Genomic DNA, 24905 nt, shown 5'->3' with positions numbered 1-24905 from the left:
CTTATGTTATTTTATTTTATTTTTGAAAACCGGATGTTCAGGCCCGTTTACACGCCTTTCTGCTAATTTCGGAGCCCAAAAGTTAACGGCCGGACAATCAACCACTTAACTCATAGCCTATGACTCATAGGTATGGAAGTAAGGAAAATTCAATCCGAGTTTCTAAGGGCCGAGATTTGAGTTTAATTGAATGACCGTAAGTACTGGATGAGTGCATAACTCCAAACTACATTGGCCAGCCAGAGCCCAAGTTGAAAAATCTTGGGAGTTGATGGATGAGAGAGAGCCAAGTGGAGAGAGAGAACCAACAACAAAATCTTGCCACCCAATGAGAAGAGAGATAACGATATCATAAGATAAGGGGAGGCCTTTCTTCAGTTTCTATTAATACCAACCAAACAACCATTCATTTTCCATCACTAACAACTCCTTCATACAACTTCTATACCCTCTCTGTTAACCAAAAAAAAAAACCTCTTATCTTGCAAACCATGACTGCCTCAACAATGGCACTCTCTTCCTCTCTGCTCGGAAAGGGGGCGAAACTCGCCTCCTCGCCTTCCGGGCTCAAGAGTGGTGGCAGGGTCCTTAGGGTCACCATGAGGAAGTCTGTCGGCAAGGCTGTCTCGTCCGGCAGCCCATGGTACGGCCCGGACCGAGTCAAGTACTTGGGCCCGTTCTCCGGCGAGCCACCGTCCTACCTTACCGGGGAATTCCCCGGTGACTACGGCTGGGACACCGCCGGGCTCTCGGCCGACCCGGAGACCTTTGCCAAGAACCGCGAGCTCGAGGTGATCCACTCCAGATGGGCCATGCTCGGAGCTCTCGGGTGCGTCTTCCCCGAGCTCTTGGCCCGCAACGGTGTCAAGTTCGGTGAGGCCGTGTGGTTCAAGGCCGGAGCCCAAATCTTCAGCGAGGGGGGACTAGACTACTTGGGCAACCCCAGCTTGATCCATGCCCAGAGCATTCTGGCCATCTGGGCCAGCCAGGTTATCTTGATGGGGGCCGTTGAGGGCTACCGCATCGCCGGTGGGCCGCTCGGTGAGATCACCGACCCCATCTACCCCGGGGGAAGCTTCGATCCGTTGGGCCTTGCTGATGATCCGGAGGCTTTTGCTGAGCTCAAGGTGAAGGAGCTCAAGAATGGAAGACTTGCCATGTTTTCCATGTTTGGGTTCTTTGTTCAAGCCATTGTGACCGGAAAGGGCCCGTTGGAGAACTTGGCGGACCATCTTGCTGACCCAGTTGCCAACAATGCCTGGGCCTATGCCACCAACTTTGTCCCCGGGAAGTGAGAAACATGAGAGAGAGAGAGAGAGAGGAATTGTCTTATTTTAGTTTGATCTTTGATGTGAAGTTGATGTGAATTAACGAAATATATGAATGATTTTGTGTTCTATGTGCAACTATGGACTATGTTTTCTCTCTGTTCGTTTTGAGGTCAGCATAGTTTAATTCCAATCCATCACGCTGTATACCTTCTTCAAGTGCCAATTTCATATGTATGTATGATTTTTTTTTTTTAATAATCCAACTCAGTTGTCCCGAGCCAGTTAACGTGCACCTCGACTAATTCGGGAGACAAATCCAATACCGGGTTCTAATTAATTATGTTGAATACAGACCTTGGTACCTAATCCATACATGAGGTCGGTTGGCCTTACAACAATTGACCAAAAACCAAACCAAAATGATGTTTTACAATACAGGAGCTGCTCGGCAGCATCCTCGGTCCGTTTATTTTCCACCTGCGATGTTATGCAAGAATTCCAAAATCGACAATTGGACATGTATAAAGGACAAGAGCAAGTAAAAATTTATTTTACCTAGACAGCTTGATCCCGTAGTGAGTTATGGTAAGCTAATTTCATATCAAAATATTGATGAGAATGAATTGAAGTTTTCTGGTGCGGTTGGATCATGAAAAGAGATGTTAATAATGCAGCTAACACACCGTTCATTTCACCAGAAAATGTTCCTGTGTTTGGTTACAACCATGAAAATGAAACAAATTTGTTTATACTTCATACTATATTTACAGCGGTGGTGGCAGTAGTGGAGAGAGTGGTGCCGGTACGCTTGCAGAAACCTGGAATCGGCTATGATGGTGATGGAGAGAGTGGTGCCCGGCATGCTTGCAGAAACCTGGAATTGGCTATGATGGTGGTGATGGACCGATGGTGGTGGAGACAGCAGGGCTGGAACGTAGACGGCACCAAACATAATGTGGTAATAGGGCTGATAGGAATGTCGTTTTTCACCTTAAAATGTAAATATATTTTCTGTCAACATACGCATTTTCACAACATAATACTCGTCGGGAATGTTTTCTACCAAAACAAATGGAGCATTAAAATTCACTTCTTTGGCTTCCATTTCGAGTCCATGGTAAATTCCCTCTCTCTCCTCAAAATTCATGATTCAACAGCAACATAGAGGAAACAAGCTTCAAGAATATTTGAAAACGAAAAACCAGCTTTGCATTAATCAAGACTCAATGCCAGATCTCACATACAGATACAGAAGTTGTACATGGTTTACAAACAGGTCGTTTTATCGATGTTCTCAAGGGCACTAAAAATTTACTTTGAACCTTGTACAAACAGGAACTGTACATCAGATGCAATTTTACTATATGAACAACAAATAGCTGCTTGTCAAAAAAAAAACACAAGTAGCTGAGTTCGCGGGGGAAACAATGGATTTAAACTGAAGATCCAAAGAACAACAAACTCAACTCATCTTCAACTATTAGCAGGATTCACAGGCTTCAAAAATCATTTTGCTTTTCGAAAGTAAGTGTGTACTTGCTTCTTTCACCATTCTAAATCATATCAATGGATCAAAACAAATTCAACTTTGGTTCACCCCTGAAGCCATCCAATTCCGTTATCCAAGACAGGCTCACAGTGCAGACCGGTATTTATTATTTTTTGTTCCTTTTTTTTCCGTTCAATTTCTTTGGGTATAGTGGAGGCTGAAGCCTAAGGAGGGAAATATTGCCAATGGAGAGACTTAAACCCTTGACCCAATGTAAAGGAGCAAGGATGCTGGCGAACTTAGATATCTACAACTGGTACAAACCGGTCTTGGCAGAAGGACGCGAGAATGAGTGTCAAAACAAAGCTTAAACGCGACTTGAGGCTGCCCTCGCTCTGGCCACAGACTTCTCATAAAGCTCCTCATACTGTAATGCTGATGAGTCCCAACTCAAGTCTATTGTCATGACCTTCTGAACAAGCTGTTGCCAACTCTGACTATTGTTCTTATAGTGGTTAAGCGCACGATCCAAAGCGCCGTTCAGTCCCTGCAAAGTTTTTAAGAATTTTACCAGAATCAAATTTATGAATGGACTTGGTAATGTGTACCAGATAATTACCTGTTCATCGGGATTCAGAAATGTGTATCCATTTCTAAACTGAGTAGGAATTGTATTGTCGTCAACATCAAAAACACTGCAAGAGAAAAAGGTTGAAAATAAATATATCCAACCACAATAACTTAGAATGAAAGGTCCGATAAAATAAACAAAGCCGTGACTAGCTCACCTGTCATTTAAACCCCCTGTTTTCCGTGCTATTGGGACCGCACCATATCTCATTGCTATCATCTGCATAAGAAAATACATGGTGAAGTTCACTGGTTTTTTTCAACAAAAAAGATAAAGATTATTAAAGAAAAGTTCATCACCTAAAGTGTGAACCCAAGCATCAACTAGGGAAACATCCTAACATCTACTCAGTGAAAACAAATTCATGTTGATAAGGAGTGCAACGTGGTTTAGCACTACAAATCAACTACATGATGTAACCTTCTTAACTGGGTTTGGGACCTGTTAGGTACATATTAGAACCCTTTATAACAAGCTACGATAAATGTTGTTTCCTGTGAATTCGATAGATGCACAAATAGTTTTGAAAATACTCAAAATTTGATGGATGGACAAACAGGCTACATAAAACAAACTCAATGCAGGACATTCCGTCAAAACTTGATGGAAATGAAACTAGATTTCAAAATATAGTATGTAGAACTTCTCCATCACCTGAAAAAATCAAAGACCATGCCAAGCCTTTTGTTGTGAAACTTCAGAGTTATCATACATTTAGGTTTTGGACCCAACATTGCCCATTTCGCATCATAATCCAATTCCATATGGGGTCATTTTACACGGTCAACCACACATCTGGATTGATTGTTGAGCATGTCATGCATGCTCCTTATCTTACAATATTGTTTATTCTCCTTCTCCATTAACTGTTCTTCTGTTTTTCCTTTATCTGCTGGGAGCCTGGGACTACCTTAGGTCATGACTTTCTATTAAAAAATTCTTAAAAACAATATATGCCATGTTTTCATATTGTCTTTTAAGTTTTTTAGAATTTGTATTGAACAAAATGCTCCAAAGTAAAAACACAAACAAGGTTCTCACCCTTTAATGAGGGATCATTTGTCAAAGCCAATGTTCATGGATGAGCCCATTACCTAACAGCTTAAGCTTTTGTTATAATCGGTGTCTTAACTTGGTATCAGAGGTTTAGTTTTCTGGGAGGTCTTCTGCTTCTGTCTTTGCATTCTGTTTTGCTTTATGTACAACCGCTTGCATATCCCGTGCAAGATGGGGTTGCACGTGGGTGTTGGATAGCTTGCCATACACTATTGGCCCTATTTCCTAACATCTTGAACTTTTGGGAATACGGTATCCCCTATTTCCCATCTCCTTCTGGTTGTTCTTCTTGCTTCTTCTTTATGTTTTTGAGTTTGGAACTACCTTAGGGCCCATTACTTCAGATGTTATTGTGAATATATATTCTGTATCTTGAATATATATTCTGTATCTTCTTGTAATATGCTATTTTAGGACATGTATCGTAATCAAATCATAGCATAATCATAGGGTAATCATATCGTAATCATATCATAGCATAATCATAGGGTAATCATATCGTAATCAAATCTTGTAATCTTCCTTTCTTAGGCATAGCTTAACTCTATTTAAAGGTGTACTCACCTCATTGTAATTCATTCAGAAATAACATTAGTATTTTCCGTCTCTGTTTCTCTGTTTTCTATCATGGTATCAGAGCAGGTTCCGAAACCCTGACCTGTTTTCCAATCAGTTTTTTATCCTCAGATCTCTCTCCCTCTGTCAGCTACTATCGTTCCCTCTCTCTCTGTTTTCAGCAACCCAAATCACAAGAAATACCCACAGCAGTCGAAACCCATCCCTCTCTAACTGCCGGTGACCTACCCACACTCCGACAACCTCTAGCAGCACTTGCCGGCACTGTAGTAGCTCCGGCGACCTCTTTTATAGCTCCGACGAACCAGTCTAATGCAAATTGGTACTCTGATTTCGTGAGGAGCTACGACTTGTTCAGTTTCTCATGGCCTTTCGGACTCAGTTGAGCCTCTTCGTGGGGCTATCTTGCATCGGTCTCCATTGCCCTCAGTAAATGGTGCTGTTCATGAGCTTATCGCTGACGAAACGCGGTTCAAAGTGGCTAATCTTGCACCTCCCTCACAGTCTGTCTTTGCGGCTCCATTTGCTCCATCTGGCCAATATCAGGCACATCACTTGCCCACTCTAGCATCTCATCCTGTCCAATTTGCGACCAAGCCAAGGCCTCAAATTCCTGAAGATGAGTGTAACTATTGCCATCGTAAGGGTCATTGGAAGCATCAATGCCCTAACCGTCCCAAGCCAAGGGGACGAAATGTTACTCAGTCGACTGGTTCTCACGCCTCTCATCAGTCTCAGGCACCACAACAATATTCTCGCCCTCCTGCAGCCTTGGCAGCACCGGCCTTCAGTAGTGCACCTCCAGAGTTTGATTATGAGCAATTTCAGCAGTTTCAAGCTTACATGGAAGCCATTCGAGGGGGTTCCCCCCAAGCTTCTGCCATGACTACCACTCACTCAGGTTTGCGTGGTTCTCCCACCTCAGGTATCCAACCCACCACTTAGATCTTTGATTCTGGCTCTTCTCATCATATGACTTCTGATATGTCTCTTCTTAGTAATTGTGTGCCACTTGCTTTTCCTATTAGTTTTGCCACAACCAATGGTTCTCCCATGCATGTTGCTTCTATTGGTTCCATTCTATCTTCTACTGCACCTTCACTGTCTATTCCTAATGTCTTTTATGTTCCTCAGTTGTCTTGAGCCTACTTTCAATCAGCCAATTATCCGACTCTGGTTTTGATGTTGTTTTCTCTTCCTCTGGTTGTGTTGTGCAGGATCGGGATTCCAAGAAGCAGATTGGGGCAGGCCGTAGAGTTGGTGATCTCTATCTTTTGGAGCACTTGCATCTCCCAATAAAACCTTCCTCCACTGCTACGTCATCTTTTTGTTTAGATTATAAATCATCTCCGTTTTATCTTTGACATTCTAGATTAGGACATCTGTCTAGTGAACGTCTAAAACTTTTAGTTAAGTCAGGTCATTTTGGTCATATTTCAGTCAGTAATATTTCAGAATGCAGTGGTTGTAAATTTGCAAAAATGTCAGCTCTACCTTTTAATAAAAGTACCTCTGTTTCTACTTCGTCTTTTCAGCTTATTCACACTGATTTATGGGGCCCTTCTCCGGTTGCTACTAAAGGTGGTTTTGTCTATTATGTCTCTTTTGTCGATGATTTTAGTCGGTATACTTAGGTTTACTTAATGACACACAAATCTGAGTTCTTTACGATTTATAAGAATTTCCATGCCATGGTTCAAAATCAGTTTTCTACATCGGTTAAAATTCTTCAGTCTGACTTGGGTGGGGAATATTCACTCTCAGAGTTTCATAAATTCCTAGATTCGCATGGGACTATCCACCAATCGTCTTGCACTGACACTCCTACCCAAAATGGTAGAGCTGAAAGAAAACGTCGTCACCTTCTTAATACTGCTCGGTCTCTACTCCTGTCTTCCTCTGTCCCGTCCTGTTACTGGGGAGAAGCTGTTCTCACTGCAGCCTATCTCCTAAATCGGATGCCCACCCCTCTTCTATCTGGTAGCTCTCCTTATGAGCGGTTTTATGGTCAGGTTCCTAATTACTCTCTTCTTCGAGTGTTTGGTTCTACCTGTTTTGTTCTCCTCCTCAAGAAAGACCGCACTAAGCTCAGCACCCGCTGTGTCTTAGGTGTTTTTTTGGGGTATGGCATTAATCAAAAAGGGTATCAGTGTTATGATCCTGTGACCAAAAAGCTTTATGTTTCAAGGCACGTTGTCTTCTTAGAGCGTCTTCCCTATTTTACTCTTCCACCTCGCACTGCTCCTGTAGCCAAAGAAGACTTGATCCATATTGACCCATTTCCTACGGATATGGATGTGCCTCCCGAAGAATACACCTCCACTCTTCAGGTATCTGATATTTCTACAGCCCCCTCAGCATCACCTCGTCGTGCTCCGATCACCCAGGTCTACACCCGTCGTCCAACTTCTACAGCTGCTCCCCAATCTGCCTCTACGGATCCTGATCCGCCTGCCCGCCGGTATCCCGTCCGCGACGATCGTCAACCACCGATAAAATATGGCTTTACTAATACATGTTTCTCATCCTCTTATCAATTATTCCTTTCCAGCATTCACACTTATTTTGAGCCTAGATCCTATAAAGAAGCTTGCAATGATCCCAATTTGGTGGATGCCATGCAAGCTAAACTTACTGCTCTTGCTCACAATCAGACTTAGGAGTTGGTTTCACTTCCGGATGGTAAGAATCTAATTGGTTGCAAATGGGTCTACAAGGTTAAGACTCATTCTGATGGTTCTTTAGAACGGTATAAAGCCCGCTTAGTTGCTAAAGGGTTTTCTCAGGAGTATGGGATTGATTATGAGGAAACTTTTGCCCCTGTTGCCAAAATGACCACTGTTCGCACCTTGATCTCAGTGGCCGCAGTGCACCAATGGCCTCTCTCTCAGTTGGATGTAAAGAATGCTTTTCTCAATGGCAATCTCTCTGAAGAGGTTTATATGCGGCCTCCTCCTGGCTTCTCTCATCCTTCCGGTATGATTTGTCGCTTGCGTCGTGCTCTCTATGGCTTGAAACAGTCCCCTCGCGCTTGATATTCACGCTTCTAGGATGTTGTTCTTCAGATTGGCTTCGCGCCTAGCATGCATGACTCTGCTCTATTTCTCCGTCGCACTTCTCATGGCCTGGTACTTCTCTTACTTTATGTTGATGACATGATCATCACTGGTTCTGATTCTACTGCTATTGCTGAAGTCAAATGTCATCTCTTCCGTGAGTTCGAAATGAAAGACTTAGGCCCGCTACGTTATTTCCTTGGTATTGAAGTTGCTTCCTCTCCTCAGGGGTATCTTTTGGGACAGTCCAAGTATGTTACTGATATTCTTCACCGTGCTCGTCTTACAGATACGAAGACTGTTGATACTCCCCTTGAACTTCATGCCAAGTTTTCTGCCTCTGATGGTGTCCCCCTTGAGGATCCTACGGAATATCGCGAATTGGTGGGCTGCTTGGTTTATCTTACTGTTACTCGGCCAGATATTTCTTATGCAGTTCACATTGTCAGTCAGTTTGTCTCTGCTCCTCGGACTACGCATTGGGCTGCCCTTTTACGTATTCTCCGTTATCTTCGTGGTACCCTTCATCAGTGCCTTCTGATTTCTTCTACATCAAGTTTAACCCTCCATGCTTATACTGATGCTGACTGGGCAGGTGATGTCAATGACCGCAAATCTACCTCTGGCCTCTGTGTTTTTCTAGGCGATTCTCTTATCTCCTGGAAAAGCAAAAAGCAATCTGTTGTTGCTCGCTCCACCGCGGAAGCTGAATATCGTGTCATGGCCCATGCTACCTCTGAAATCGTCTGGCTTCGCTGGCTTATTTCTGATATGGGGGTCTTTGTTACTACTCCTACGCCTCTTTACTGCGACAATAAGAGTGCTATTCAGCTTGCCCACAACTCGGTCTTCCATGAGCGCACGAAGCACATTGAGATTGATTGTCATTTCATACGTCAGCATCTTCGGTCTGGCACAATTGCTTTACCCTGCGTCTCCTCCACATTGCAGCTGGCTGATTTCTTCACGAAGACCCATACCGCTGCTTGTTTCCGTTTTCTCCTTGACAAACTCTCGATGCTTTCTGCCCTCGCACCTTGAGTTTGAGGGGGGGTGTGAATATATATTCTGTATCTTGAATATATATTCTGTATCTTCTTGTAATATGCTATTTTAGGACATGTATCGTAATCAAATCATAGCATAATCATAGGGTAATCATATCGTAATCATATCATAGCATAATCATAGGGTAATCATATCGTAATCAAATCTTGTAATCTTCCTTTCTTAGGCATAGCTTAACTCTATTTAAAGGTGTACTCACCTCATTGTAATTCATTCAGAAATAACATTAGTATTTTCCGTCTCTGTTTCTCTGTTTTCTATCAGTTATTTCATCTAAACATGATTGCATACGTTCTTTGTTTTGCGTGCATTAGCACACTTATTTGACTTCTTTCTTTCTGTTTTTTCTTTGTATCACACTTTTTTGAGCTCACTCCATGCATTTTCACGAGTAAAAGGGCACATAAATGTTAGCTTTATATACATTGTCGGACTGATTTCCAAACAGTATTGCTTAGGGACAGTTGGTAATCTGAAAAATGTACTAGGAGTCCTGTGAAAGCCTGACGAAAGAACAAGAAGAATTTGCCGAAGTCTCTCATGCAGAATTCATGGAACGCCTTCAAAACATTTCAAGACAGAAACAGTTCTCCTAGTATTATGGCGTAGTAGAATATGATGACAAATGTTATGGATATATGTTTGAGCTAGTTATCTTTCAAGAGCCCTTGTTCAGGAAAGGGTGCAACAATACCTGTGTAAGGCCGCAAGGCTCAAAGATTGATGGTATAATGAACATGTCAGCTGCTGCGTATATCAAGTGGGAAAGAGACTCATCATACTTCAATATTAACCGGACATGCTCATGAGTCTTAAAAAGGTTCGCAATATCCTCAAATTCCCTCTACAAAGCAAACACTAGATCAGTTAAAGAACAAGGAAAACAATAGTTGACAGATTGAACAGAGAGGAAAAACATAATTAAGGAAGACACCCACAAACAAAATCAGGCCTATCCATCTTTTTGATCAATACAAATATGGACTGGTTTCAAATTCGTCCTCACAATTTTAACTGTATCAATTTAGTCCTTACTTTAAGAATCTGTAATTCAACGTCGTCCTTGCCGTCGAGCAAGTGGAGGAAATGATTGACGTGGGTAACAGCAATATGAGGTGGAGCTGAGTGGGACATTAACCCCAAAAATAAACCATAATTTTCTCTATACACAAACCAACACATATAAACGGTAAAACATTCTTTGTACACCACATCACTAATCTGTCCAATTCTTTGCACGTCGACCTGCATCTTTTTCCTGGGTAGCAGCAATATGAGGTGGAGCTGAGTGGGACATACACCCCAAAAGTAAACCATAATTTTCTCTATACACAAAACAACACATATAAACGGTAAAACATACTTTGTACACCACATCACTAATCTGTCCAATTCTTTGCACGTTGACCTGCATCTTTTCCCATACCACTGCCCAGCAAATCCCGCCCCCGCTTCTCACTTGTTCGACCCAAAGGTGGGGTTGTGAAATTGTCCGGTGGGAACCAATTGAGAATTTTTCCGCATATGAGGTGCAATTTGCGTCTGATTTAGAAAGTGGCAACGAGAAGCTGTCTTGGGGATTATGCCACAATAGTTGGGGCCATAGAGTTAATTCTCTTCAGTTTCCAATCCTCTGATTACAACACCAAGTATACTGGTTATTCATGTACAAATGTATACATTTGTCTTTATATGTTTAAGCTTGAATGGAGAATATTATTCTGTTAAGACCCGGTTTTGTTTTTTTGCCAAGCGGTATACATCAGCGGGGGTTAGGGGTGGTTAGTAAGTTAGTCCACAGGGGATCCAAAGGCTGTCTATAGCCCTAAACCACAAACACCTGTGACGGGGCTCAAACTCTGGGGGAAGGACCAGGAAATACCATTGGGCTACAAGCCCTTTGGCAATATCCGGCGTTGACCATGTAGCTTTTAGTGTCAATTTCTCAGGAAAGAAAAGACAAAATTGGTTCAAATCATTGACACAAAATAGGCAAATAACACCAACACTGTCCCAATCACGGCAATGCAGGGGCCTGACTATGTTCGCAAGACTGTCAGTGGGAAAGGACAATAGAGAGAGAAAACTGAAGAGAGAGGAAGAATTGATGGCGATCAGGACCATTGTTAACTGCTCCACCAGTTGCCCAATTGCCGTCCATTTGTTTTTCAGATGCTCTCAATAGTAACCCTAAATGCATTTTTCAACAGCTCTTACCAAAGCTAAAACCCCAATTTTTATTATTTGCAAAGGAGGCAGAGGGAGCCAAATCTTGTCTGACTTCCGATTACTTCCAAAATAATATTACAGCCGACCAAAATCAATGAGAAGGAGGGTGGTTCAGCTGAGTGGGTGTGAGTCAAAATTGTCAATTCTCTCTCTCCCTCTTATTTTATAGAAACCTCTCCATCTCTATATATCACTTGCGATGGGTCTTGGTGGTTCTATGGAAGTGCTGGATGGTAAGTTAGGGGTGGTGGTTCGTTGGTGCCTCGGTTTTGGGTCTTGGATCTTCGTACGGTTCATGGTACCAGATGAGTTTGTCAATATACTGCCATGCGCGAAATCAGATCCTCCTCATATTTCTAGCATCTAAGTAAAATACATAACTTGATTGACCACAAGGACGACATTGAGGAAGAACTGTCAAAGGACTAAATTGATACAATTAAACTTCAAGGGACGAATTTGAAACTAGCCCATTTTTTAAGGATCTAAAGATTAGATAAGCCATAAAATAAAATGTTGGAAGTGGTCAAAATTAGCATACGAATGAAGTAATCGCAATCAGAATAAAACAAGGATAAACCTGGAATGTTCAAAAAAAATTTCACCAGATCTGTCATTCAATGATCTAAACAAACAGATCAAAGCATGATATGCAAACTCCAGTTATCGTACTACTACCCACATGAGGATGACCTAGGTGGGTATTATTTGGCAAATATGTAATACCCCATCCCACATGGAACCATGTAAGCTAGTACTAGTACCTTGGGCTTAATCATTTTAGGCCATCTAGTGTGGCATATGGATCAAAATCAAGGTACTGGGCTAGTAGTTTGCTTGGGTTGTTACAAATAGATTATTTTACGAATTATATGGTTTAATATTCATTGTCCTTTTATTTATGCTGCTGTTTCTATTTAGTAAGCATTATCTTCAACTCCCAGTTCCAGTTCCATGTATTTCTAAAGCCCCCTTTTATTGGTTCCTCTTATTCAAACATAAACCCTGTTGCTGGACTCTAAGCATCACATTTATTAAAGTTCAACTCTCTCTAGAAACAATTAGATTTGACTTGAATGTAACAAGTCCCAGGGGTTACCTTTTGTTGCACCTTCATTCTCATTTCGAAAAACTAAGATGAATTCCTACAACTCTATAAGATGAAATTGTAAATCTTCCGGACCAAAACTGTTTATCGAGATGAAATCTACCCATTAGACAATGAATCAAATTTGTTGGAGTTTGTCCCACGTTGGTTAATTATCTTCTCCAAAACTAGTATATGAGCCTGAGTGGCCTCTCCACTCATTGTCAATTGGGTTTGAGTTGGATGCTTTAATATGGTATCAGAGCTAGGGTTTTGAATAATTTGTTCCCCTTTGTACCATAAGTGCATCATTGTTTGTTGTGATCCACGTGTTATGGATCCTTTGTTTACCTCTCCACGTGAGTTGGGGGTTGCACATGTGGGGGAGTGTTGGAGTTTGTCCCACATTGGTTAATTATCTTCTTCAAAATCATTATATGAGCCTAGGTGGCCTCTTCACTCATTGCCAATTGGTCTTGAGTTGGATGCTTTAACAAAATTGAAACCTCCACAAATATCAAGACCCACAAATTCGAAGTAACATATTCCCCTCATCCTAAAGTAACTGTCCCAAGTGAAGAACATTTTGCTTTGATCAATTTTGTTTCTCTGATGTCAACAATTGGGGAATCAATGATAGCACAAAGTGTAGCACATAGTCACCTGAATATGCGGTTCTGGGCTTGAACCAAGAAGTACAAACTGTCCGCCCAATTCAATTGTCCGATATATTGCATGTCTAATAAGATGCACACCCTTCTGTGGCACCAATCTTGTAATGCAACCAACCTATTCACAGACATAGCACACCAAATGGTATTAAGCAAACTAATACACTGCAACTATTCACTCATTAGTTATGGTTATCTTTATTATTTCCAAATGACATCAAGTCATCACATCAATTTCATGGCTACCAACGTAGACTTTGACTGTATTGATGTATCACAGCCACAGCTTATTTTGGGGTCTATTTTGATGTTAAACAATTAGAAAAACAGTACTGGTATGGCATAACGTCTTATGGAAAGAAACTACTTCCACTATGAAAACACAAAATCAAAATGTTTCGGTTACTTGCATAAAAGCTAGATCTGTGAGAAAATAGGATTACCAATGGCCGTGTAACATCTGCAGAAGAAAGTCCAAGATGCCTTCTTATAGCTTCTTTGTTTTCTGCTTTCCCCTGGAGATCACTGGCATTGTACTGGACCTTGAGGAAAGTATCAGTGGCTGGATTCCATGCATCAGTATCAATTCCATTCAGTATTCCTATGAACTTTTTCGAGTGGGAATTGAGGGTCACATGAAGTCCCCGTCCTCCCTATTAAGATAAACTAAACACAGATTAACCAACATGGAAAATCAAGGACACTAGAACATGGTAGAATCAAGTGCACAAGGCTCCCACTTAACTGTGAAGGTGCAACATTTGATGTAAATCGATACAAACCAACAATCGACGCCTATTTTTTAAGTCCATGGCATTGAACACAGCTAACCTAAGTCATCTCAATTTGGCCAGTGGATTGTGTTGCTCCCAAGACACTTTATACGTAAATTGAAATTTTTGAGCATAAACATTCGTAGTTTGGCTCTGTTTGACATTTGTTGTCGCCCATCAGCTTACCACAACCTCATCTATTGTTTATATTAATAATATTGAATAATGAATTCAGCAATCTTAGTTCTTTCAATGTTGTTGAAAAATTTATATAACCCTATATTGCACATTCACTGGTATTACACCGAGAAGCTTTAAGAAAAAGTCAATGTTCTCAGTAAGTTGTACTGCAAAAGTAACAGCGTTGCAGTTATGCCACATATTCAAACATTGTGGCTTGATTTTTTAATTGCTTCTAAGTTATAGAGCCTGGGAGAGCCAAATGTCTGGAAAAGTCTCTGCATGAGGTCTGTGCAGAAAAGTCAAAGTTAATTGATGAATTCATCCCATTAGTTTCACATATCGCAAAATAGTCCACCAAAATACACAAATTAACCCAGACTCAGGACAAAAGCCTCAATCTGCCTGTTGAGTGAGGGAGTGGTACGGATCAAAGAAACATAATCCGCTGGGTAAGCCACTTGAACTGTGTGCCAAGTTTTGAACTTTGCCACTTTCAGAGAAAATTCAGGTATAGTTTGCGGATTTTTCCCATACGCAATAAGTGGAGTCGTCACGCATGAGTGTTGCTGTTACGAATCAAAACTAGACCTGTTCGTGGTGGTTCATTTAATACAATGAGTAGAGTTATTTATAGTAAACTAGAGTGAAATACACAAAACATATTATTTAAAAAACTATTACTTCTTAAATTGAAAAATTACTGATAAAAACAAATTCATTTCAAATATGTTTAAAATGAACATAGATGAGCTAGGGGAGCTCCTGCACAAAAGATATTTTCATGAAGGATGATCTTGCTTCCGCTTCCACATTATGTGACTTAGGGACCAATTGTGCTGAAGAGTGAAGACAATGTAATGACCATCAGAAAGAAAGATTATAGATCCAAAATGAAGAAAGGAAAATGAAAGAAGTAAAATGAAATTAAACTGACATTACTGCAAAGACCCTCCTAATTCGCCTCATTCTAGTTTCGATCACCTATTGCCCCAAAGCATGCATTCAAAAAAAAAAAGGCTCAAAAAGAAAAACACAGAGCATCCATAACCCATGGAGAACCCCACAAGTGCTCTAAGAGGTAGTTAAATAAACAAAGCTCAACAAAAGATACTAAGTCTTTGCAAAAAGCCTAAAACCCCCATTAAGAGCTGAATGGCATTATAGGCACAATAAGGCTAAGATTACAAGCTTTTGGGTGATGAGAACATTGAGATGAGATGAGGTGCATTGCTTCGTGCAAAGGTAAACAGGCTATCAAGCATGAGAATGCAAGTTTGAGTCTAGGAGTGTCCCCTCTAATACTTGCTTGTCAAAGTAAAGAAGAAAGAAGCAACTATAAAGGGGCTTTTTTAACAGAAATACAAAATAAAAGATTGTAAGTGCAACTGCAGGTAGATCCATACCTCAGCAGTTCGAACCTCTTGTGCATAAGTTGGTGAAACTGTTGTCACTATGTTGGAGAACACAATTGCTCCCTAAAAAGACGACAGGAACATGTAAAAGAAGAGAGATAAAAAAAAACACCTCCAAAAGTTAACCGACCAAGAGTATTCTACATACCTTAACACCATTAACCCTATCATGTGACAAGTTGTCCTGCATCCTATCTGGTCTATTTAGCTGGTGAACATCAAGGCCGCAAGATGCCAATTGGGAAGCAGGTGCACTTCCTTGATACTCGAAATTGTGACACGTAAAGCATATCCTTGCTGAATCCAATCCTTTTGGTGCATACAGATCCCAATAAAGTGGGGCCTGAAAAAGACAGCGTACTACTTCAATTGGGTTCCAAAGCAATCAACATAACCCTCTAAAGAAGGAAGAAAGTAGAAAAAACTATCTAAATCATCCATACAACAAAAGATGTCTGCCAATCATGGCAATGAATTATGTCTGGCTTCTTGCCAGTTTGAAGAAGCAATTCAAGGGCTGCCCTGCTAAAGAATGAGAAACGTTTAAAGTCATCCTGCTCCCCATAAAGTTGTCCCCTCCAGAAAAAATTACCAGGATGATGAGGCTCAATAAAATAGACAGGAAGGCCTGCAAAATCAAATTATAACAAAAATGAAACCCAGAAATCTATGTATATTGAGAAAAAGTTAAAAAGTCTCACCTTCAACAACACCAACCCAGACTTTATTTTTGAAAAGGCGACCGTCAAAGTAGGACTCTATTACTAAATCTAGGGCCTGCACATGGTAACCAATTATGATATTACAAAAGTTTATAAGAAAAATTAATCAGTTAAATATATGAGCATTCTCTAAAAACTAACATACCCTCAAGTCACGAATACGCTCATATTCCATGCAATCATACTTGGGAAGAACAATTTCAACAAGATGTCCTCTCTTCTGTAATGCTTTACAAAGACCAGTCACCACGTCACCTAAACCACCAACCTTTGATCATATCAAGAATAATATATAAGAAAGGTAGGAAATTATCAACAGATTTTCCAAGAGAATTAAAATTTGAAATCAATTTTTGGGGTGGTAAAGATAAGGAATGCATTATGTCTGCATAGAACTCACTCTAACACCAACTTAAAGAAGGTCAACATGTAAGCTGAAGGAATGACAAAAGCTCAATAAGTCAATTCACATGCAAGCATTGGGATGATGGGAAGCAAGAGTACAAGGTGCGAAGTATCAGGCTATCAGCTAATAACTCTCATCTCGGAAAGGTTATGCTCAGCATCACAAACTTTGTGATGCCAATCAAGTTGCAAAAGGCTTGAATATGTAGATCTGGGATGGTAACAGTGGCCATTGGCAAAAGGCTTGAATATGTAGATCTGGGATGGTAACAGTGGCCAATGCTAGCAGCCGAAGTTGCTGATCCAAACTCCCATCTTATTCCCAATAAGAGTGATGGGTGACTCCAGGTTTTTAAAAATGAATTAAATCTTTGTCGAGAATCCTCCAACCTAGAGGTTGGATAAGGTAAAGCAGGTCATTTTGTTTGTTCTAAGAACTTTCAGAGTGCTTATCTTCCAACCTAGCTGTAGGTTCCGGAAAAACAGAGCATTATTTTTGTTCTAAGAACTTTCAAAGATCTTCAGAGTTCAGATATGTAGAAAATGTAACTAAGACAGCCTGATGATGGTCTCTGACTCTATTGCAACAGTGGCAGATGGTTTGGGAAAGAATTTTCACTTTATGCTTCTTCTCCATATTCCTATCACGGGCACTGACCAAGTGAAGAAAATGGAAGTGCGCGTTAACGCACCTTTTAGTCAAGCTTCATTAGTAAGGCCTCCCCTTGCTTTATAGGAGGAGGGGCGCCCGATCTACTAATTTTGCTATCTTAAGTATAAATGGTTTTCCAATAGCAAGGATTAAATACCTGTACTAGCATTTCACTGGTTTATTCATTTGATAATACGATGATACATAGTATTGAGTATCCAATCATGTATTCCAATGAGCTGATAATTTGATAATATGACGCATAGTATTGAGTATCCAATCATGTATTCCAATACTGTAAATAAAAAAGCTACTTCAGCCATTCCCCTAGCTTATTCCTCTTTACTGTAAGCAAAAATATGAAGAAACAACAACCTCTAAGCACGGTAGGCACCGTAACATATAATAAGAGTTCACAATCTTGCAAAATAACTAAATGCTGACAATTTAGGCAATTTGATCTTACCCTAGAACAAATCACTGAAAACATCAGTCATATATGTCCATAGGAATAGTACAAGAAATATGAAATTGAAACCTTTGTACATATGTTCACCTTAGCAACTGGGGCCATCTCAGCTGCGATATGAATAACATGCAATCCTGCACTAAAGATCAACAAGAAACTTAAGATAAAGAATATCATTACTATCCTGGCAATGGCAGAAGCTATACCCATACAATATATGCCTCATAAATTCAGAGCGTAATACCGTTTTGGTGATGATGTCAGTCTGAGAAATGTAGCTATAGCTTCACGCTCATTTGTTTCTTTGCATGCCATGTAAGCATCACAAATATGACCATCCCTCTTCCATACCATTTCTCGTAAAAGCCTTGCATCATCAGTTGAGATTTTCTTCTCAAGAAACCAACCATCAATCATAAGCAGTAAACGACTCCAGAACTCCCAAGGCATATCATTTACAGGTTCATCCAGTGCCCTTCTCTTGCTTTCTTCTTTCAAACTAGTAAGTGTATCCTGAAATTCTTTCACAGATTCTTGATATAGCTGAACATAAGAATGTATCTCTTCGTCGGACCTTTGAAGACGTTCTTCCAGAAGTTTTATTTTCTGTTGCATGAGTTCATTAAATTGTTGCAATTTCTCTGATGATGATTTATAGACATTAGCCTCTCCAAGAGAATCTTCCAACCTATCAACCTTCTTCCTAAGCTCCTGGTTTTGCTGTAAGACTGAAATAGCTTGATCTGCCTGTTTGGTTGCCTTATCCAGCAATGCCTGCAATTGTTCCACCTTTTCCCATAAACTTTTGCATTCAAACTTCAAGTTAGAAAGTTTTGAAACATCTTCCTGCGAAGCAGAAAGTTTAATCTCCAACTCTTTTAGTGCATATTCCAAGGATGACCGTTCTTTCTCCAGCATTAGAACACGTTCATCTGTTCCCTTGACATCACTAAGCTCCTTTTTCAGGGCTTCTAGATCATCCTTAAGGGACATATTTTCGTTTTTCAGTGAACTAAGCTCCTCACCAAAAGAATGAACACTGGTCCTATCTGAAAGACGGTTTTCTTCATGCGCATCTGGCATGTTTCCACCGGTGCCACCCCTAGTAAATAACTCACTTCGCAGCTTTTGCAACTCCTCTTCCAGTAGTTCCACATGCACCTTTTCTTGGGCCGCAATTCTAATTCTTGCGTCAGTTTCAGCTAATCTCGTCTCTAAAATGTTGATTTGTGCTTGTAAAGCATGCTTATCATTGAGAATCATTTCGAGATCTTCAAGTGCACGAACTCGAGCTTGGTTAAGGAGGATTATATCTATGATGCCATGAAAGTAATCACAAAAACAAGTTATTACACCTACATTAATTGACCCCGAAAAACAAATTAGAAACTAGATACAACACGCCAGAAGCTTGAAGTGGGAATATCCTACTTTTCTCTGCATTCCTTATCATGCCTATCAAATCCGGAAGATGAACGCTTGAGAGTTCCGCTCCACCATCTGCAACCACTGACTGTTAAACAGAACAAGCTTGAGTATTCTGTCAACTATTGATTAAGATTGACTTGTCTGTATAATACAAGAACTCTTTTATGAGCAGTAGAGTGAAACGACAGAGGCATTTATCTACAAATGGCGACTATTTCTCAGAGTATCCAGCAAAGGTGAAATTAGAGTCAACTATACATCAGAACTTTTTAGAATTCACCACCAAAAAGATTCTGTCTCTTGAGATGAGCATAATTCAGTAAAAACAAACCAAAAATTACCAATGTGCTAATTGATTGTTCAGAGTCTTTAAGGGGAACTTTGACACCATTAAACAAAGAAGGGCGCAACTAGAAGATGATTTAAATCAGAACACATAATATTGAATCATCAATACAGCGCGCATTATTGTGTATTGCAAGAAATTGTAAACTTGGCAGCAAATAATTCGAAGTCCCAAAATCATATTGTTAGAGCTTGTCCCACATTGGTTAATTATAACCTCCAAAACTAGTTTATGAGCCTAGGCGGCCTCACCATGCCAATCGGTTTAGAGTTTGATGCTTCAACACATATCAATGCAACTTAATGTGCTTCCCGGATATGTGAAGAAGCCCTCAGTGCAATTAAAGAAAAATAAGATGCAAGTGGCGTAAGAACAAGCAAAAGTACCCAAAAAAATTATGCATCCAAGAGTGAATATACCTTGACCTAAGAAGCATGTGTATGGGTACTGGTACAACGATTACATCAATGCGGAGAAACCTAAAATATATAAGGTACAGGTATGGCTATGATATGACTACAACAAATGTATTTTAAAATTTAGAGCAATTTATTGCATGTAATAATTTCATTTCCAATAAATGAAATAACGAAATGACTTCGGCAATTAAGAATTCAACATCAAATAACAGTTTAACGCGAATTTAAGGTATATAAGGTTTAATGCCATTATAATAACAAAAAAACTTATAGACCAAAATCTTTATTCTACAATCATGCTAAGCAAGAAAGAGGAAGTCTTATCAACTTAGCTTCATCTCTGTGTAGGGTACGGCTTGATATACAGTAGGCTAATTTCTGTGTATGACAAAAGTCATACAGAAATATCAGTATTGTATACCCAAAACGTAATTAGAAGTACATGCAAAGTACCAGGACCGGTAACCAGTACGTTTCGGGTACAAGTATGACAGGGTTTTAGATGTATCCATGCTTCCGTTAGTGACAAATCACAGCAGTTTGAGATATTCATCATTCACAAGAACTAGCAATGTGCGTTGGGAAATTATAGACAAAGAAGATTGGAACCAAGTAACAGAGAAGCAAAAAAGTTCTTCAAAGAAATAAGTAAATGGGCTTCTCCCAATATCAGCTTAACTTTCAATATCATGCATTATAAAGGTAACACTGGAATATTTTAGAAACAAAACAAGGATAAATGACTAACGGATAGGAAAAATATACGTACTTATTACGCAATCAATTGTACTGAACACGAATTTCATAGCAATAATCAATAGGACTGTCAATAATAAACATTGACTATGCCATAATTACCAAAACAGCAATTTCTGATTTTTGTTTGAAGTAGACCGTGCCATAAATGCTAAGCCATGAGCATCAATGGAAATGCTAGACAGATGGCATTCGTGATACAATATTAAAGGCTGTCCTAAGCACATTATACCCTCGATTCTTCCTCTTATGTTCTATACATCAAGATTTCATGTGTTAATCCCTCACAAACCAAAAGAAAGAAGAGATGGATGGGATTAGATACATCTCATCCAGGTCTTTACTATGAATGCAATATCGAACACCTATTCTAGGTTTGAAATAATGCATGCACCAAACTGAATTAGAAATATAATAATGCATGCACCAAACGGAATTAGAAAAATAACAACTATGAGGAAATGGTATTCTTCACCACCGGTTATCAAGAGGGAAGCATATCAAATGTCTATGTCTTGTAATAGATCATAATGATAAAAATAGCATCACAATTAGCATTGCATTAAAATTCATGGCCAAATCTCAATCTGTCCCAAGTACTTGGGGGATGAATTAGCTGACGCGAGTTGAGTTAAATAAAAACCCGATAATCAAGAACAGTGTACAATCAGCTTGCTTTGTTGTACTGCTGGCAATTGTTGAAATGTTTTACTTCTCAAGGTGATCTTGTTAGCCCATGGATGACCGCAACATACATAGAGAATATTTGTTTTCTCACGGGACTGGGAATTAAAAAGCTAGAGAAACAAGAGACATACAAAAAAAAAATCAAGAGACATGCAAAAATTAACAGCCATTGCATTCATAGAGTTATTAGATCATACCGAAGGTTTAATCTGGTGCAGCACAGTCAGAGTATCCACATCTTTCTCATTTGTATTGTCAGCAGCTACAATGGTATCAACGCCATCATTAGACTTATTTTCATCAGTCAGAGTATCCACATCTTTCTCATTTGAATTGTCAGCAGCTACAATGGTACCAACGCCATCATTAGACTTATTTTCATACTTCAAGCTGGATATGTTATCTGTTGACAAGGTTTCTAATTTGGAGTCCTCGTCAACATTTTGCTGGAGAGCATTTGTTGGAAGCCTTTCGGGAGTAGCTTTTTTGGCCTGTCTCTTTTGTTGTGAACTGCAGAAATGTCAATGAGTAAATTTGTTGCATAACATTATACTATAAGGACTAAAAATCTGCACCCCATACCTTAATGAAAAAGCCGATAGAAAGGAAAAGAAAAGGCAACATCAAACCAATAATGTATTAAATATAGAGTTTAGCTACATTTAGTAAGAGAAATTTTAAATAAATTATTGGGCCAGGCCAGCTGTACAAAGCGAAAACAACACCTAGTCTCACCAAGTCCCGCATCTAGTGCAAACATTCACATATATGATCAAGGAATTCAGTAGTTTGTGTAGAACCAAATGAGAAAAAAGAGAGAAAAAATAAAGAAGAATAGTGTGAGAAGAGGAGGAGGAGGGAGGGGATGAAGAAGAAACGAGAATCCCACATCCCAAAACAACATCTCTCAATTCAAGGCTCCGATAATTAAGCTTGACAAAAGCTACCAACATAGCGGCAACTATCAACCAGTCGCACAAAGATTCAAATGAACTCAGTAAATTCTAATTCTAAAAAAATGTCACACTCAAACATCCATCAAACCCTTTGCCTTCACGATCACCATCTCCCTGGCTATGAGAATCTCTCTTCCAGAGAGTGGCGAAAGCATATGCACTCCAAAAGGTGTGGGAATATAGCTCATGCACGCAAAAAAAGTTGTCAAAGCTAACCAGAATAACCTAAGGGCCAAGGCAAAACCTGATCATGGATCGTATTGTTATTAGAATTTATGTTCTTGTCATTTATCTTGTTCCATTAGGGTAGTTTTGACTCCATTGTTCTTAGGGTTACTTATGGTTTGGATATTTAGCCTAGTGGTTTGGATATACTGATAGAGATTCTAATTTTCAGGAGAGGATGAATACATGTTGATTTCCTAATCTTTTGAGAGAGGAATTGTTGGAAAAACTGAAGTTTCTCTTAGTTTCAAAGAGAGAAGAGTGGAAAGAAAAAGAGGTGATGGAGGCAGTGTGCAAGATTGTGGAGATGAAAGGTCGCTAGACGTTGAGAGCATGCTGGGGTGGATTATGGCAGCTGATGATGACGAAAGATAGTTAAAAAGTTTATAAAATCACTCACTAGATATTGATGTCATACATGTTACACTTGATACATTTTGACATTTTGTCATGGTATTCTCAATAGCGCCCTAAGCAAGAACAAGAGGCATGGAAGTGAGCCTTGGATTCCAGAGCTCAACACTGGATGACTTAGCATCTTTATCCATGCCAGCTACTGAGGCTTGGATTCTCCTTGGTGATTTTAAATTGGTGAAGCATGGAATTGAAAGCCTTAATTTCTTTTTCACAAAAAAGGCCAACGACAAAACCTAATTCTATGAATTTTCTTCTTCATAATTTTCCACACAATATATAACTAGATCTCCATTGAACGGTGGCACCCCGCGGCCAAATCCTAGTTCCACTGCTGTAGTTATGGAATTCTTTTCAAGAATTTATCAGCATTACATTGATTCTCGGCATTTCTCCTGTCACCCCGGGTGCAAGGATTCGGGCATTAGCCATATTTCCTTTGCAGATGACCTCTTTATTCCGTGCAGACCTGACTACCAATCTTTCCAGATCGTTTCCAATGCCTTTAATGGAGTTTCACAAGTATTCAGACCTTCTGCCTAATGGCAGTAAAAGTAGAGCCTACAGTAAGACATTTAGGGGTTCCTTTAATTTCTAACACAAAAGCTCCACTCCAAGTCAGAAAACCAGCAATAGAACAAAATAAAGCAATAGGACAACATAAGGCCTAAACCATCAATCAACACACCTCAATAACACCAAAGATTCCTCGTTTAAGAATAAGAACGTAATAAACCTAATCATCATCGAAGCAGAGAAAAAAAAAATGCGGTTGAGATACCTGAAGTTACGCTGCCGCATCTTACAATAAGCTGGATAGAAACGGTGAGAAGGCAAAGGACAGAAGCGCAAATTCGAGTGCCTATTACAGTAGCTGGGGACAGTACTACTCCATCCGTTGCCGAAAAAGCACGTTGATGGCTTCGTCGCCATTCGAAGCTCTCTCTGTGTATCCCGTCAGAATTTTTACTCATACATTTGCTATATAGCAAATGTACGATAGGTGTGCACGTAGAGAACCGTTGCTTGGACCCGAAGAATTCTATCCATCCCTTCCCTTCCCTGGGGATACTTGGCGCACTTGAAGGGGAAATCTGACATACTGTTACGTCATAGGTGCGTCCGATAGGTGTGCACGTAGCGATCAGAAAAAGGACGAGAAAGATTATCTTAATCAGACGGTGGTGGAGATAGGTGGAGCCCACGGGTGGTGGCCCATCAATGCGCTTTCCTTAGGTGTTTTCAGCAGTGAAAATTTTATGGAGTAAATTTTTATTTGTGGTTAAGAAATTGTTAAGAGTTTTCGGGAGTAAATAAATTATTTAAAATTATCAAGTTATTTTCGATAGTGAATAAGTTGTTGATAGGTTTATGAGTAGAGTTTCTGTAATAAAAAAAATTTGTCGACAATTTTTTTCTTAGTGAAAACGAAAGGGTAGTGATTTTGCCACACTATTTTTTGATAATGCCACACCCTGCAAGTGTATTTTTTTGGTGCAAAAATACACTTGCAGGGTGTGGCATTATCAAAAAATAGTGTGGCAAAGTCATTTCCCAAACGAAATGGTAAAATGCAGAAACTTTTTTGTTAGTGAAAACGAGATGATAAAATGCGTTAAGTTTTTTATAATATTTTTAGTTATTGGAAACATTCCCTCATTATTGCGAGAACTCGTTGAGAAGGAGATATGATTTCCGTTAAGATTTTTTGAATTTTTTTATTTTGTTTTTATTTAAAAATTTTTATATTTACCATATTAGATTTGCTCCTAATTTTGGTCGTCTCGTCGAGAGGAATCGAACAGTCAATATCCTTGTCAATGGTTTCTGCGAACATCCCCAAGACAGAGAATAAATTACTCTATCCTAGGCTCATTGTAAGAGCATCTCCAACCCATACTTCATTTTTTATTTTGGAGGAAAA

The 24905-nt window shown here is 39.8% G+C and overlaps 2 protein-coding genes across 4 annotated transcripts; one reads left to right on the top strand and one right to left on the bottom strand.

The window, feature by feature from the left end:
- The first annotated feature begins 347 nt into the window (after positions 1 to 347).
- Positions 348 to 1406, top strand: LOC131312405 (chlorophyll a-b binding protein of LHCII type 1-like). The gene has a single exon (XM_058340124.1). It carries the CDS (start codon positions 492 to 494, stop codon positions 1293 to 1295), a length of 804 nt encoding a protein of 267 aa, XP_058196107.1. The 5' UTR covers positions 348 to 491; the 3' UTR covers positions 1296 to 1406.
- Positions 1407 to 2457: 1051 nt separating this feature from the next.
- LOC131312404 (probable starch synthase 4, chloroplastic/amyloplastic) lies at positions 2458 to 24114 on the bottom strand. Of its 3 annotated transcripts, none has more exons than XM_058340122.1 (16): positions 23763 to 24114; positions 21584 to 21896; positions 19182 to 19263; positions 17995 to 19063; positions 17838 to 17889; positions 16370 to 16492; positions 16204 to 16279; positions 15946 to 16130; positions 15651 to 15845; positions 15494 to 15565; positions 13578 to 13787; positions 13127 to 13252; positions 9842 to 9991; positions 3549 to 3610; positions 3380 to 3455; positions 2458 to 3307 (listed from the first exon to the last, which is right to left on the bottom strand). In XM_058340122.1, the coding sequence occupies exons 1-16, from the start codon at positions 23912 to 23914 to the stop codon at positions 3128 to 3130; spliced, it is 3123 nt and encodes a 1040-aa protein (XP_058196105.1). In that variant the 5' UTR covers positions 23915 to 24114; the 3' UTR covers positions 2458 to 3127. The 3 variants fall into 3 exon arrangements, with proteins under 3 accessions (XP_058196105.1, XP_058196106.1, XP_058196104.1); XM_058340123.1 differs by having other exon boundaries at positions 2458 to 3455; positions 21584 to 21687; positions 21769 to 21896; positions 23763 to 24031; XM_058340121.1 differs by having other exon boundaries at positions 2458 to 3455.
- Positions 24115 to 24905: the final 791 nt, after the last annotated feature.

This window comes from Rhododendron vialii, chromosome 13a (assembly GCF_030253575.1).
Source record: "Rhododendron vialii isolate Sample 1 chromosome 13a, ASM3025357v1".
Taxonomy (NCBI): Eukaryota; Viridiplantae; Streptophyta; class Magnoliopsida; order Ericales; family Ericaceae; genus Rhododendron; species Rhododendron vialii.
This window is presented reverse-complemented; position numbering and strand designations above follow the sequence as displayed.

Coding starts and splice junctions, on each gene's coding strand:
- LOC131312404 (XM_058340121.1), bottom strand. CDS start 23,914: ATGGCGACGAAGCCATCAACGTGCTTTTTCGGCAACGGATGGAGTAGT. Junction 17,890..17,994: donor CTGACATCATCACCAAAACG/GTATTACGCTCT, acceptor GTTGATCTTTAG/TGCAGGATTGCATGTTATTC. Junction 16,280..16,369: donor AGCGTATTCGTGACTTGAGG/GTATGTTAGTTT, acceptor TACCATGTGCAG/GCCCTAGATTTAGTAATAGA.
- LOC131312405 (XM_058340124.1), top strand. CDS start 492: ATGACTGCCTCAACAATGGCACTCTCTTCCTCTCTGCTCGGAAAGGGG.